The sequence below is a fragment of the Rousettus aegyptiacus genome, unplaced genomic scaffold (assembly GCF_014176215.1).
Source record: "Rousettus aegyptiacus isolate mRouAeg1 unplaced genomic scaffold, mRouAeg1.p scaffold_m13_p_8, whole genome shotgun sequence".
Classification (NCBI taxonomy): Eukaryota; Metazoa; Chordata; class Mammalia; order Chiroptera; family Pteropodidae; genus Rousettus; species Rousettus aegyptiacus.
Genome location: NW_023416311.1, coordinates 31,360,676 through 31,376,792, shown reverse-complemented (window position 1 = coordinate 31,376,792; position 16,117 = coordinate 31,360,676). Strand labels below are relative to the sequence as shown.

At 37.1% G+C, this 16,117-nt stretch overlaps 1 protein-coding gene across 1 annotated transcript in view; it reads right to left on the bottom strand.

The window, feature by feature from the left end:
- The window catches only part of FBN2 (fibrillin 2), a 241,980-nt gene that overhangs the window by 43,247 nt on the left and 182,616 nt on the right, over positions 1 to 16,117 (bottom strand). The window contains exons 32-39 of the mRNA XM_016159020.2: positions 15,845 to 15,967; positions 13,515 to 13,637; positions 11,680 to 11,805; positions 6,622 to 6,744; positions 5,937 to 6,059; positions 1,978 to 2,139; positions 1,186 to 1,254; positions 610 to 735 (exon numbers count right to left, since the gene is read on the bottom strand). Of these exons, the coding sequence (XP_016014506.1) occupies positions 610 to 735; positions 1,186 to 1,254; positions 1,978 to 2,139; positions 5,937 to 6,059; positions 6,622 to 6,744; positions 11,680 to 11,805; positions 13,515 to 13,637; positions 15,845 to 15,967 (975 nt within the window). The remainder of the gene's footprint in view (positions 1 to 609; positions 736 to 1,185; positions 1,255 to 1,977; positions 2,140 to 5,936; positions 6,060 to 6,621; positions 6,745 to 11,679; positions 11,806 to 13,514; positions 13,638 to 15,844; positions 15,968 to 16,117) is intronic.

The following is a 16,117-nucleotide window of genomic DNA, read 5'->3' as shown; positions in this document are numbered from 1 at the left end:
TTACAAATTTAATGTTCATTTTTAGAAGCTTTCATTCATTTTATAAATAAATACTGAGATTTACTGTAAGCTCGGACTTGTAGCTATAAAGATGAATAAGCTGTGGGCCTTTTCTCAAGAAGCTCCCCATCTAGTGGGGAGACAGGCCCTAAAAGTATGACTGTTGATAACTGGGGGGGATGGAAGCATGAACAGCATCTGAGTAACCTTTGAAATTCTTCACAGTGTTCCAACACGTAGTCCAACATTTAAAAATTACTGGAAAATATTAACTTAGTAGTCTTAGTCAAGCTTACCTCTTTTCCCTATGTAAAATAAAATCCTTGTCAATATTTGAATAATAACTTATTAGATAGTGGATGTTTCCATCCTATTCCAGCTTTCCCTATTTATATTTAGTCAACTCACTTAGAGAAAAATAGTAAATTATAGCAAATGAGCTGTAAATTAATGTATCAGTAGCACTGATGTAAAAAGAAAAAAGCTACAAATTCATCTCAACAGATCCTTTGATAGAATATAAGAATGGAGTCTTTTCCTGGGCTCGATGGGGAATTTTGTTTTAAATAGCACTGATCCGATTGTTTTTTTACGTAAAATCCACTTCACCTTCACAGATGCGGGTTTCCTCGCTGAGGTAGTAGCCCTGTGGGCATTCGCACTGGAAGCTCCCAAAAGTGTTGATGCAGTTTCCCCCCTGGCAGAGACCTGGTAACTCCTGGCATTCATCAATATCTGCACAAGGGGAGACAACTCATTTACAATGAAGACCATCATGAAAGACAAGTGTTAGCATTAGCGCTTACAAACGCGTGATCCTGTAAGATCCACAGACATCCACACAGCCACGTGAGCACACATACTAAAACGGTAGGTTTACCCTGAGCATAGATTTTCCTGGCTTTGTCATGGAACTTTGCTACAATCTGAGAAGAGTGATTAGAGCAATTTGGGGACGATTAAAGATGGGAGATAATGGTAAAAAGAGTTTCTCTGCAGAACAGACATCGGATCACTGAATAGGCCATATCTTTCTGACTTACAAGTTGTTTCTTAGAATCTTGGTGATTGATTGGCCATCTGTAATTTTGCAAAATAATCTTGGAATTCCTCCACACTAACTTTTCTACCAGCTTTTCTCTTTACTTGGTTTAAATCTGGGGTGACAATTTGAGCTGTACTCACCTTCTAAGATGATTGTGATGGGGTTAGGTCTGAACCCCTCACCTCCAGGACACAGGGTGTAATATTCAGCTATGAAACAGTGGAAGAGAAGAGATTTGAGAACTGTGTCCAAGGGGCTGAGACAACAAACAAGTATTCAGCAACTGACAGGCTCAAAACACATATCCTAAGGGATGTATCTACATTTTCTTTAGTGCCCTTTCAAATACATTTAAAAGTATATTACATTTTACTTGAAAAGAGATCATTACTTCATAAATTATATAGATGGAATAACAAAAACTATTTGTTTTTAATTAAATAAAAAACTCCTTTGCACGTAATTTTATATCACAACTTTTTGGCTAGGAAATGTAAACTCAAAGACATGACAATTCAAAAGTTTTTCATCTATGTCCATTTCAGAACTTACATTTCAACTTAAGGCATAAATACCCTTGACTCCAGGAATAAAACACGGCTGTGAACCTGAACTAAAACAACTTCTGAGAAGAACCAGGAATGGTCTAATTTATCTGTGATATCATGAAGAATTGAAATTATCGCCATTCACATTGAATTGTGATTTAAGATTGTTTTTACCTTTATTGCATTATGAAAAGACAATAAGAATAATTCAAATTCCTTTTACATAAAACACTCTTGGCTGGTTTCAGCATAATCAAAGAATGTAGTCCAAATTCAAAATTTTGGCCCTCATTAGTATTGCCGTCCCCAGCACAAGACTAAAATGGCAACGAGTCTTCAGCTACCAGAGTATGTTCCCTTCCTCTTCTTCAGCTCCATACTCACTGCTATTGACAGGGGGGCACGTCTCACAGGGGTTCCCCCAGGCCTTCCCAAGAGAGCAGCAGCAGGAGGAGCGACTGACGCCCACCCCGATCTCCGTGTTGCAGGACAGACTCCCGTCTCCTCGAGGACCGAACTTCAGGTAGCAGTTGCCCACGCGGTTGTCTGCGGAGCAACACAGGAGCTTAGAGGTGCCCTTGCCATAGTAAGGATTCCTCTTTTAGAGAGAGAGGTCACTCAAATGATAAAATTCAAATTATTGTACATTAAAGAAAAGGGTTGTTTTAATCCTAATACAAAACAATCTTTGCACGGTGAAACAACCTTACTAGAAATTTTAGTAAGAATTTAATCCTTACTAACTCAAAGTTTTATTCCTTATTTTCTTGGTTTTGAACGGTCCTGTGAAAGCAATTAACTGCTTGTCGGCTGTTATTATGCATGAACCTGAAATGCATCCATTTCGTAAAAACCGATTCCACATTTCAAACACATCTCTACTAATAGGTTCTCGCTTATCATCTTTTTTTTTTTTTTTTTTTTTTTTTAAAAAAGAAAGGCAACTCTTGGTTGACCTCACAGATTGCAAGGACCTTGTCAGTTTACAATCCCTTACTTTTTATTTTTTTACACCTACGGCACCTGGTCTTCCCAGGTGGTCTCCCATCTGAGTACTAACCAGGCCCGGCCCCGCTTAGCTTTCAAGATCAGACATCAGGCTTGTTAAGGGTGGTACAGCCAGAGACACTTACCATTACTTCTTGTTTCTTTTCTTCTTCTTGCATCATTAAAACACAACACTGAAGAAATTTTTGAAAACTCTGACAGCTCATAATTTTGTGGACCAGAAAACAGCTATTTTCTTTTCTCCACAAAAGGAAAATATTTTCATTTTAAAATTTATCAATACCTATTAGAATCATCGATCCAATCACTTTCTTTTATTTCTAAACCACATATTTCCTTCCAATGATCCTGCCTTAATCATTTGTCTACTTCAGAACTATATCAATTAAATTTTGGATGTGGAAGAATACAAGAACCTGGGACGATTCAGATACTTGTCAAATACTGCATGTTGAATTTCTTCTTATTGACCTACAGACAAGAATACCACATTGCCTTTGTCTATAGAAATATATATTGTTCACTCATTCTTTGTTGAATTAGAAAAATTTCACCCAGGAAATTGGCCTCTGAAGACTCACGGCCTGACATTTTGCTTATATCATCAATTTGGCCATCATCTTCAGAATCTAGACTAGAAGTACTGGTTTCTGCTACATTCATCTTCTGAAACACCTAACAATAGTAAAACGTTCCCCACTGTCAATTTTCTTCTCTTTGCCATTATGGCCAGATAGTGAAAACTTCTTAATTCTCAATTGTGTTCAATAAATGTGTTCAAAGAAGAGATCAAATATACTGTCTCCAGTCATTTTTACACCTGCCTGAAAGATGACGTAATCCCTTGGGCAACACGGCAAGAAAACGGAAGGGTGATGCGACAGTGACATCTTCACTATCGTGTCATCCGTCTAGGTGATGCCACCATTTTCCACATTCTTATTATATTCATCTTTGTTTTTAGAATCATTGGGGATAACTAATGAGTAATGATACAACAAAAACTAGGATAACAAAATGGTTCATTTGAGACAAAGGAAAAATAAGATCACTAACATCTCCGAACTTATCTTAGACTTATAAAAGGGTAGGGTGGACCCTTATGGCATTTGTGAGATAGGCTGAGTCTTTGTTCTTTGGAAAATCTCTAAGAAAAATTAAAGCCACAGAGTATTGATCCATGTAACAGTTAGAACTGCTCTGAGAAACTCAGAAATGAGGTTGACTATATGCTGATGAGTAATCTGAGTAGCGTAGTGCATTCTCTGCAGGGCTGTCACTGTCCTCCCGGTCTACACTTCCACCAGCAGAACAGAGGGGCCTTTGAGGTACATGAAACAAACTCACCACATTATCCAGGTTTTGTAATTTTTGCCAGGCTATTAGCTACAAAGTGGTATTTATAGAATTGTTTTAATTTTTTTTTCTTGGATTTTACTGCAGATCTGAAGTTGAGAACCACGTCGTGATCTGGGCTATTGCTCCTTCTCTGCCTCCTTTCCTCATCCTCAGTCCCCACCCCCACTCCTGCCACACAGTCTCATTGCCGTGTCTACAACACCGGCATTCTCTTGCCACAGGCCCTTTGCATTGGCTGCTCCTTTTCATTGGAGGCTTCTCCTCTCGGAGGTTTATTTGGCTTGCTCCCACAGCACTTTTTCTCTAAGCGCCTCCAGTGTCAGATTCCGTTCTTGCTATATCTGTCTGCCTGCCACCAGAACGTAAACACATTTGCTTACTCTGTTGCATCTCCAACCCTTAGAATAGAAGGCACTCAATATTTATTGAACAAATGACTTTGAATAAAAAAGTCAGAACTTGGAGTAGATATAAGCTGTAACTCAACATATTCTCTGAAATTGGAAAATAACATAAAAATTGTGTATAAATCACAGTGGCGAACATTCCCTCCATATACTGCAGGTCCATAGGAAAGCTGATGCTGAAGACAGCACGCAGATTTGTACCGAAGCAAAAATTTTTTTCTTTCTTTCTTTTCTTCTTTTCTCCTCTCAGAGAAACGAATAAGAAGTAGAAGAAAAGAGAAGGAAGGTAGGGAGGAAGGGAATGGGACGTGGGGAGGGGATGACAGAACGTACGAAAGAAAGAAGAAAGAGAGAAGAAGAAAGAAAGAACGAGAGGGGGAGGGAGGGGCGGGGGGAGGGAGGGAGGGAGGGAGGGAGGAGGGAGGGAGGGGAGGGAGGGAGGAGGAGGGAGGGAGGGTGGGGAGGGGAGGGAGGAGGGAGGGGGAGGGGGGGAGGAGGGGGGAGGGAGGGGGGGGGGGGGGGGAGGAGGGGGGGAGGGAGGGGGGGGGGGGAGGAGGGAGGGGGGATGGGAGGAGAGGGCGGAGGGGAGGGAGGGGATGGGAGGAGGGAGGGAGGGAGGAGGGAGGGAGGGGGAGGGAGGGAGTGAGGGAGGGAGGGGGAGGGAGGAAGGAAGGAGGAAGGAAGGAAGGAATGAGGAAGGAGGGAGGGGGGGGGGAGAGGCGGAGGGAAGGGGGAGGTGGGGAGAGGAGGGAGGGAAGTGGTGGAGGTGTGGGGGTGGGGGGAGGAAGGAGGGGTGGGCGGGAGGGGAGTTTTTGTGTTATAGTAGTAGCGATCTTGAGTTCTTTCTTTGTATGCCTTTTTGTATTCTCCTACCTCTATTTCTCTCCCTCTCTCCATTCTCCTCCCCTCCCTCCCCTCCCCTTCCTCCCCTCTCCTCCCCTTCTCTCTCTCCCTCTCTCTTTTTCTTTTTTCTGTATTCTGCCAGGAAATTCTTCAGATCATTTACTCATCTAGGTAAATGCTCACTACAGTGCAGAAATAGGGCGGATGGCAAAAGCTGGACAATTATTTTCTAAAGATTGAAGATGTCAGGAATGTAGGAATGCTGATGAGAGATTCTGAACCTTTATTACTGCCTTTCCTGCTTCTCCCCGATCTCATGACTTGCTCCACTCCAATGACTTGAGAAATCCAGTTCTCCAATTCTTCCCTTCTCATTACTTCATTTATTACTACCTGACCCTTCTTATAAGAAAGTGAAATGTATAGACCATTAGCTCTACCACTTTGGGCTGTCCTGGCCATTGCAGTGGACAGGGGGCCAGGCAATTTTGGATTGTGCCTGGGCTCTACTGTTTGCAAGCTCTGAGACCTTGAACAAAACACGGCACCTCTCCAAGCCATGATAAAATGATCACATGATTTGGTAATCTAGAGTTCCTTCAGGGAAAGAACTTTTCTGTTCGCAGATTAACTGGAGCAAATACTCATCATAGTTCATTACCAAGAGAGTTTGACTATTCAACTCTATATAATTCTATTTGTTTGTTTCAGATAGCTTTTACTCACCCACACAACCCACACCGGTGGGGTTCAGCTGGAAATCAGGTGGGCAGTTACACTCATAGCGACCAGGTGTGTTGACACATAGGCCATTTACACAGTTTATGGGATCTGCACATTCATCAATATCTAGGAAAAACAATGAAAATACCCACATTAAGATCTTTACATTCTCTATGCATACTGCTGTTCCAAAGAATTCAGTGAACTTCTTGCAAGTTAGTAGATTATAGATCATTATGAAGGAATTAGCACAATGAAATAAAGACTAAACCTTTGTATAAACCTTTGTAACTACCACATAATCGTGTGGTATTTATGATAATGTCATTTAATATTCTTAATAGACAAATAATAATTAAATGTTGGAATTCTGAGGAAAATATGTCACTATTTGCTTAACTAAAATTTTATATATGTGTGTGTATACATATTTATGTATGTATGCATGCAAATACAAAAATATATACAGAAATACCTTCCTAGTTTCATGTTGGATATTTCATATTGGGTTGTTTATATAAAAATGGGTCAATTCCACAGTTAAAAATAAATGTATCAGAATGTAATTTTCTGTTTCAAAAAATGCATAACCCAAGGCATAGTTTAGCTAAGCAGAAATTTGAAGAATTTAGTACAAAATATTCATTTCAACTAATAAGAACATAACTGAGCCCTTAACTGGCCATACCTGTGCAGTTCCCTCCTGTTCTGTCCAATTCATAACCATCGTCACAGATGCAATGAAACATTCCAGGCAAATTATTACATGTTCCGAAGACACAAATATTTTGGAAGGAGCATTCATCAATATCTGAAAATTTAAAAAAGACATTAATCTCTTGTGTACAAGGACTTAAAATTTTTAATTTAACGTATAATATTATGAATTTTTCTATCTCCTCAGATGTTTTTATGAAGTAAAAAAATTTCTTTTTCTTTGACCAGGTAAGTCATGTAAATGACAAGCAACTAATGTTTATATATTATACAAAATATAAAGAATTATTTTATTTTATTTATATTAGTTTAACTATCTTTGGTTATAACATACATAAACAAAAATAACTCACCTAAGGCATAAAAAAATATGTCAAAGGAATGAAGTAACAAAAACCAATTTAAAAAATTTTTTTTTGAGAAAAAGTAATATTTATTGAAAATATGTTTTAGAGGGAGACGGAGCACACTAGGAAAGGCTGCAGCCCTGTGGAACTTAGGAAGTAAAGAGATAAGACAGTATGCCCCAAAGGGAGGGGCAGGTTTCCAGCCAGGAATGCTGTAACCCAATTCAAAGATTTCAATAGTTTAGTGCAAACATAAGATGTTTTTTAAACATCTACAACATACAAAACATACAACAAAGTATTTTGAATATTAATGACATTGAAATAATTTAAATTTAACTTTTATAAATGTCTTTATTCTATAGTCTGACCTGTTATCATAGTCAGTTATAAACAGGGAAGTAATTTTCTTTCTAAAAGCATGTAATAATATCATCCATTGCTCCACATTCTTATAAATCTCATTAAAATAACTCTATTGAAATTGGAAATTTAATTTATGAAACTCTTCCAGGAGGCTCTAACTCAAAGTCAGTAAATTAAGAAATCGCCCCTCGTTCACATGAAAACGAAGGCACATGTGTGCGTGTATAGCTGTAGGAGTAATATGTATTTCCCCTCATGGCAAGAGGGTGGACATTTCATACACAAATTACAAATTACCCTACATTCTGAGAATGCAGCCCAGGCATGTCATCTTAGGCTAGACTAGGTTAGTCAACCTAAAGTGTTATCATGAGGTAGTTATACCTACCTTAAGTCTAAAAGAGTCTTCAATCATGATCATTAAAATAATGAATTTCAATTATCTCAGATTTAAGGTATGGTTCAAATTGTGTTTAAAAGTTTAACTGATGTGTAAAGGTGTCTCTTCTTGCATTGAGGAAATAAAGTTATACTCTTTATAGAAATTGAATAAAGGCTAATTAAGCTAGTTCATCATTTAATTGTGTTAATCTGAAGAAATTGTGTTATCAGCTGAGCATGTATTTTACTTTTAAATGAACTTTACTAGAAATAACTTCTATTTAAATAATGGAATAGCTGTGTAAAATAGGTATTTTAAGAAAATATTGTCTTATTTTTATAAAATTGATGCATTCTCAGAAATTCAAATACAGAAAAGTTTGGATAGCAAACAGAAAAGATAGAAAACCATACATAAAATAAAAAAGCAAAAACGAATCACTCCGAAATGCTTCTAGCCAGAAAGAATTATCATTGATAAACAACATTTCAAATATTTCTCTATGGATATTCACAAACAGTGAAGCAGAAACTATTTACATGCATCAGATTGACTTTCTTTAAATCTTGACAGTTTCTGAAATACTTTCTCAATTTAAGAATTCATTTAAAAAATAACACTAAAAATTTATCATCCTTTGGTTTTATATTAAAATTCAAATATAATTCTTAGGTAGTACTAATGGAAACTGTACGATAAGAAAATTAGCATTCATATATGCTTTCAACTCATTTTTATTATTTATATTACTTTCACTTTATAAATGTTTATGGTATTTACCATAATATCTACACCATTTAGTACTAGTTCTTAAAGGAATCAATATGTTTTAACTGCAACTTCTTCATTTACTTCTTGATTGGCTGTGTTTCATTGCCAATGTGTGCCCTCCACCCTAAGAAGGGAGAGCCTACAGGTGGTTTTTATTCTGAATTATTTCATATGTGAGAATACACTACCTGCCTTTATAATTAACTGCTGAGGTATAACATTCTTCAGTCGCACATGTCCTCAGAACTTTCTGGGCATTGTTCTAGTGTCTTTTGGTACTGAGTGGTTTTGTTCATGACTTGCCTTTTCTATCTAGCATCTGAAGAATTCTTCGCCATGACTTAAGTCAAAAAAAGTAATAAGGCTAAGTCTTTGTCTTATGATTTACCTTTTCTTGTACATTCAATTTTTTCTTGTATTTCAGGAAAATGTTTGGTTATTTAATTTCAATTTCTTGGGGGCTCTCCACTTCAGAGACACTGATTATACTTATTTTTGGTCTTTCTCTTTTCTCTCACGGTGTTAAATTTAATTTCTTTCTTCCCCCTTTTTTGTTCGCCATGATTATCTCAAGTCCATTCTCTATGCTAGTAATTACATTTTCAGCTATCTCTACTGTTCTTTGATGTTTCTATTTAATAGATCTTTAATTTTTCTGTACTGTCCCCCATTTTTTCCTTCTCGTGACTCTGCAATCTCTCTCTCTGTCTTCTGTCTTTTTCTGTTTTCATAATCTTTTTGAACTTGTTCAATTATATTTTATTAAGGTTATTTTGAGAAATTTGCTTTTGTCCTTGGGTAATTTTCTTCTACTCTAGGTTGGTTCTTTATCTGCTTTCTGAATGTTTTTTTTGTTGTTGTTTTCACAGGAGGCCTGCACAGCTGCTTTGTTCATTCCCAGTTTGCATACTCATTCCGTGGTTATTCCTTTAAGAGTTTTTCTACAACCTGACACAGTGTAGATGGATATTCTTGACAGCCTCCTTCTTGATCTGGGCTTTATTTGGACGGCGGCTTGGGGTGTGAGTTTCATTAAAGCTTCTATTCTGTAGTCCAAATTTTCCTTAGGTGGGAGGAGGAGGGGAACAGTTTCATAAGGTAGGTAGGTAGGTGGATCAGGAGAAATGTGAATGGGAAGAGCTACACTGGGCTCTCTGTGGATGAACCTGCTTTCGTGCTCTCCAAACATCACTAAACAGCCTGTATCTAGGTTCAGTCCATGTGACAGGTATTCCTCACCTGTCTTTGAGGAGGTCCCTGCAGGATTTGTACTCTCCCATCTCGGTGGGGAATACTGGGACATGTCTAACTCCAGCAATTTTTTGGACTCTACAGAAGTTGAGAATTTGCACCAAGAAGTTGATATTAAGTGCAAAACATTAATCAGAGGGTCATTTCAGAGAGGTATATATTTATAATAAGATGGTAAGACATCAAGGAATTAAATTAGTAAATTTAGTAGAAACTGTCTAAATGAACCAGATCTTACAGGAATAGGGAAGACAAAAATAAGGAGAAACAGGCTGAACCATAAAAGTACATTTTGAAGATCTAAAAAGTTGGCATTTAGCTAAATGGAGCAGAGGGTTTAACTGAGGATGAACTACATGTATGCTACTCTCAATAGCTCATTAGCCCTGGCAATTGGGATTTCTCTTGGTGGTAATGACATATTATGAGAAAATCAACAAGTAAAAGAAGTACACTAAATAGAAATTACTTAGAATCAACTTGGGGGAGGTATGGGAGAAGTTTCAGAAGGGCCTAGGCCACAGATAAAGGAATAGTATTATGAAGGGGAAATTCTGTCTTATATATAAAGAACTAATTTCAAAATTTTATGTTGGCAGAAGTGTTTGGCTACTGCTTACTTGTTCCCTTTCCCACTAACTCTTGTCAAGCTGACATGGGTAATAAATCATGTAATTCCATAACCACACTGACTCAAATTTTCTACTAGCTGGCTTCAGTGCTTAGAAGAAACCAGGACTGGGGAAAAAAAACAAAGCTCACTCTACGCTGCTTTGTATAAAGTCTGCCCAATCTCGCAGGCCAGTGTCAAATGCTTTTGGTTTCTAATATCGTCTTCCCCCGGGCCTACTATTCATTCTCTTATCTGATTCTCTTCAAAATAGATTGAAATTAATGGAAAATTTCACAATCTTTAAGGCACACTTTCTTTCTTCAGTGCCACTTCTGTTAGTGGGTCAGAGTTAGATTCTACTCCAAGCCAACCCAGATTGTATAATTTGGTTTTGTTGGGTTGCTTCTGGTGAATTGTGTGTGTGTGTGTGTGTATTATATGTGTGTGTGTGTGTGGGTGTGTGCTAGTATTTACTCTTTCTGTTCATTTGATTAGACACTAGCGTAAGGAGAGCTTGTAATCGGATTTCATTTTGTAATCTTTGCTCAGCAGTTAGCCCGAGTTATCTTCTTAAAAGGTGTTCTATGAATCACTAATTTTGTTATAGCCTAAGGTTTATGAATTGTTTTTAATATTTTTCTTTTCTTTGTTTACATACTAATGCACTCCCTATGAATATAATGATGGCCCAAATGATATGTAATATGAATGGAGTCTGTAATTTAAAAGAAAATCCAAAGTCTTTTTCTTGGAAAGATATACTAGTCACAAAGTCTCATTTCTAGGAAAGGGTGGTGATGTCATAGCTTGGAGGAAGGAGACATTGCTATCAGGCAAAAGGTGCAGTCCTTGATGAGTCCCTGAAGAGTACTGCTAGTTGCAGATATAAAGGCAGCAGACCAAAACATGACAGTAAATGCCAAAAATGAGCTACTTAGAGTTTGATAAACACATTAAATGGCAGTGACTGGAGTAGGTAGTATATCATATTTTAAAAGCAGAATAGTTTTTTCCACATGTCATTCATTTAGTGATAAAAAAAGAAATGGTTAAAAAAAAAAAAAGAATGAGCCAAACTTCCAACTATTGGCTCATGGCCAGGAAAACTTCATAAGAGATGAAAGCCGCCTTCCTCATTATTCATTCGGCAAAATAATCCATGCTTAAACGAATGACTTTTTTATGTGCAGCATGTGCTGTGTATTCTGCTTCCAGGTGGAGCCTGTTCCAGCCCTTTTTGTGGTTCCATTTGCTGTAGTTGATCCAACTTGGAAATGAGTTGGAATCCTGGTGACCCACCTTGGCAGGATCTGCTGTCCGAGGCTGGAGTGAAGCCCATCTCACACTCGCAGCGATATGCACCCGGGACGTTGAGGCACTGTCCATTCTCACAGAGATTTATGTTTTCTGCACACTCATCAACATCTGGGGAAGAAACAAATTACCTCTGTTAAGTTCCAAATTTCATGACACATTTTTTCCTTGCTCTCTAACGAAATCCACTTTACTTACTTAAATTAGTGTTCATTAACATGGAACAGCAATTAATCATCGTCATCTAAATAAGGGTACATAACTTGATAGCGGACTATGTAACCTACACCCTAACCTTAAATTGGAACACGATTAACAGGAGGAACACAGGAGTCTTGCATTTGTCTTAGTCCTCTTTAATGCCAAGTTGTTGCATCACTGTTATACCAACATCATTTAGATATGACCAAGAATACTGGTATGAATCTTAAAATGGTGTTAATTCACTTGAAAACATTATGGTATTAGAAGAAATAACTCGTCTTTCACCGTCCAAGTATTTTCAAGCAAATTTGGGACACTGTGGGAATGAGGGAAGTTTCTTTCACGGCATTATAATCTTATTAAAATATTCCTAATCTTAATCATGCAAATGGGCATTATTCACAGACCATAAAATTTATTTAATTCCATCTAATGGAAAGGAGAGGGGAGAGCAGAAACCAATATTTATTGAGGGCCTAATACTTGCCAGGTAGTGTGCTAGTTGTTTGACATGCACGTTTTCAGTTAGTTCACCAATCCTGAGAGGTTCGGAAAAGGAAGAACAGAAGCTAAGAGCAGCTTGCTGTGCTGCGGGAGTCACAGAAAGTTAATCTGCAGCTGAGCCAGGATCTAAGCACGGTCGTGTCTGACAAAGCCATGCCCTTCACACCACAGTGCATAGAAATACTAAGAAAGATGCAATATCCAAGATTTTAAAAATACCAATGCTTTAAAATTGAATAGGCATATTTTCTTAAAGAAGTATTTGAAAATGATGAGTCTGTGTTTCTAATGTCGATAATTAGAAAAAGAATTTGTCTATCTTTTAATTATGGGTTTAAAGTATATACTGAAATTCAACTGTGAAACACTTATCTTACAAACAAAAAATCATACTTTAAGTCCAGCAAGATGATCTAGTCTCACGTATGAATATAATGAGTGGATCTTTTATCCTTAAGGAATGTGGAATGTATAGCAGCTAAGTATCAGTGAACATTTATTGAGCGCTTATGATGTGTTCTTCTAAGCTCTTTTTTGCATCATTCCATTTAGTCCTTTCAATACCAGTGATAAGCTTAGTTTTTAATAAACACATTAAATAGCAGTTCTTGGGTAGGTCATATATCATATCTTAAGAAGCTGAATAGTTTTCCCACATATTCATTTAGTGATTTAAAAGAAAAAAATAGTATTATTATTGTTATTATTACTATGTCCATCTTAAAATATGGAAACTAACACTACAGAGGTTAAGTAATTTACTTTAGGCTACATAGCCAGTAAGCAGCACAGGCAAGATCTGAATCCCAGTGGTCTGATTCAGACAGAGCCTATATTTTTGGCTAATGTGTTAATAAATAAATAAGAGAAAATGATAGTTATTAACAGTAAAGGATAGTAATAAGTGTCATTATTTTAAAACTTCTACCAATGTCTTGGAAAATTTTTCGGGTTTTTCTGTTTAATGTAAGAGAAACATATATATTCACTTATAAGTTTTTACACAGAACTAGTGATTTTGGCCTTCTTTAACTACAGTTTTCTTCAAATAAGGAAAGCATATAGAGTCTTCCAGAAAACCATGCCAGAACATGCTCAGAATTCTCACCCACCTGAGCAGGTAAAGCCATCTCCAGTGAACCCTTCAGAACAGGCACATCGGTAGGACCCTGGGGTATTGACACACTGAGCGTTGACGCTGCACTGGTGGGTCCCATTGGAACACTCGTCCAGATCTCCATGCCAAGAGAATATAGCAATAAAGTTCAGAAACAAAAATGGAACATTTAAACACTCATAACAGAACACTGGCCAAACGGAATGTGTTTTAATTCATCTCTAAGGTCACAGTTCTAATTCTCTAAGATGTCAGACCTATGATCCAAAATGCTCACGCCACAGACACAGGGCAAAAAGTATTAATTCAAGCATTTTGGGAGGTGTCCAATCAACTAGCTTTATAACAGCTGAAAGAAAAGCAGGGCTAGATTTCCTTCTGACTTCAACTAAGGGAGGATTTCATCCCTGGTTCCCTTATCACAAAAAAGAAAAGCATCATTTTCTAAGATATTACTGAATTACAGAACAGGAAAATTAGCATAGATTTTTAAAGTTTATTTTATAGATGAGAAAACTGAGGTATGATTCTTGACCTCATGGAGTCCATTGTCTAGTGGAAAAGACAGACGTTAAACACAAAAAAATTAAATTAAATATTGTTATTATATACCATGAAGAAAAGTTACAAGGTGCAAGGAGAGAGAGAAAAAAAAAAGACATGTATTTTGATGTGTAGAAACAAAGAAAGCTCTACTAAGGAAGTAATTTTTAGTTAACGTCAGATCTAAATGATAAGAGCCTGCCTTGCAGAGAGAACAGCACATATAAAGACACTGAAGAGGAAAAGAGCTTGATATGACAAATTGAAGAAGGTCAGAGTAACAAAACATAGTGCAGGAGACAGAGGAAGACGGAAGACAAAGCTAGAGAAATAGTGGGAAGATGCTGTAGTATCTTGTAAACCATGGAAGGAAGCTGAATTTTATTCTATATTCAATGGATTAAAATGACAACCTGTGAAGACATCAGATCCATTGTTTAAAAGGTTTGTCTGGCTGCTGTGTGTAGAATAGATTTCAGGAGGAGCAAAGAGGGAAGGAGCAAACACATGAGGAGGTCATTTTAGCATCCAGCAGTGGGTGGGCAGGTGCAAGATACTGAGAGAAAGAATGCCTGAGACTTGAACAGGGGAATGGAGATGAAAAGAAGTGGATGGATTTGGATGATATTTTGGAGTAGAGATGCCTGAACACAACTGAATTTTTGCTATTGGAAGCAGGCTATTTTCCGATAGCTGGGCAGAGTGAAAGATGGACAAGAAACACAAAGAAGGGAGGGTAAAAGAAAAACAGCAGTCAAATGGGACTAAGAAAATGGGAATGGAGATATGGCTGAAAAGCTGTGAGATTAAGGACAGAGTGATAGCTGGACAAGAAGTGGGTAGTGAGTGGACCTGAAGCCATCATAGACTATTCCTTAGCAAAGTTATTTGAAAAATTTAAATTTTATAGTCAGCTTGTAATCCTTTAACAAGTATAAAACAATTAAATGGATAAGAAAACATATTCGAAAGTAACTTTTACTATTGGTAAGAGATTATAAGGCTATTCTTTAATGCCTTCTGCAGGCTTATAAGATTTAAATGAGGAATCATGGGAGGTCAGTTTAGGTTGAGTTATTTTCTATTTTAAATTGACCTGGATAATTCTTACCAGTTGGAAAAGTTTTCTTGTTAAGGCATGTAAAACACTGAGCATATTAAGCCGCACCGTGCATGACACCAAAGGCAAAATCCAGTCCTCTACCTCACAGCTATAAAGACTTATTAAACTCTGGCTGAATAACTATAAAACCTGGAGAATGGGAACTGCCTCCCCACACTCCTTTTTTTGAATCAGATCTCTTGGAATCCAACAAAACATTTAGATTTCTCTGGAAGAAAAATTCCATTTTCTATTAAGAAGCTAGTATTGACCACTTACTTCAGACTTGGGTTATCTGAAAAAAACTTTTCATTCCCTTCATTTATTTCACTGAGTTTTAAATCTCACTGATTACACTATGAAAAGATTAGGAAAATATATTAGTCATTTTTTTATCACATAGTTGTTTGGATTTCTAGCTGCGCATCAAATAATTTATACTGAAAAACAAATTAAAAAGCAGATGCCAAGGCATAGTGTTATAATTTGATTGTTTATACCAAGGTTAAAGGAAACTCTTAGACAAGAATTATCTTGCAACTAAAGATAGTCTTTGGTTTTCAAGAGACTAAATGAAAGAAAAGAGCATGTTCCTACTCTAGTACGCGAGTTAACAACTGTAAAGAAGAGCCTCTAAATTTTTGTATCTTAGTAAAGGTTATTTACATTTGCAAACTCACCAATGCATTTGATACCATTTCCAATCCAGCCTTCTCTGCAGCTACACTTGAAGCTTCCTGGGACGTTTAGGCATGAGGCGTGCATGTCGCAATTGTGGGCACCGATTTCACACTCATCCACATCTGAGAAACCACAGTTAATATGAAGAAGATAAAATACAAGCTGATTAACTTTACTTTCAAGTATGTTAATTTGTAGGTAAATTTTTAAAGTAAATATGGAAATATCTAAAACTGTCCAAAGAAACATTAATATTATTTTTAATTTTTTTG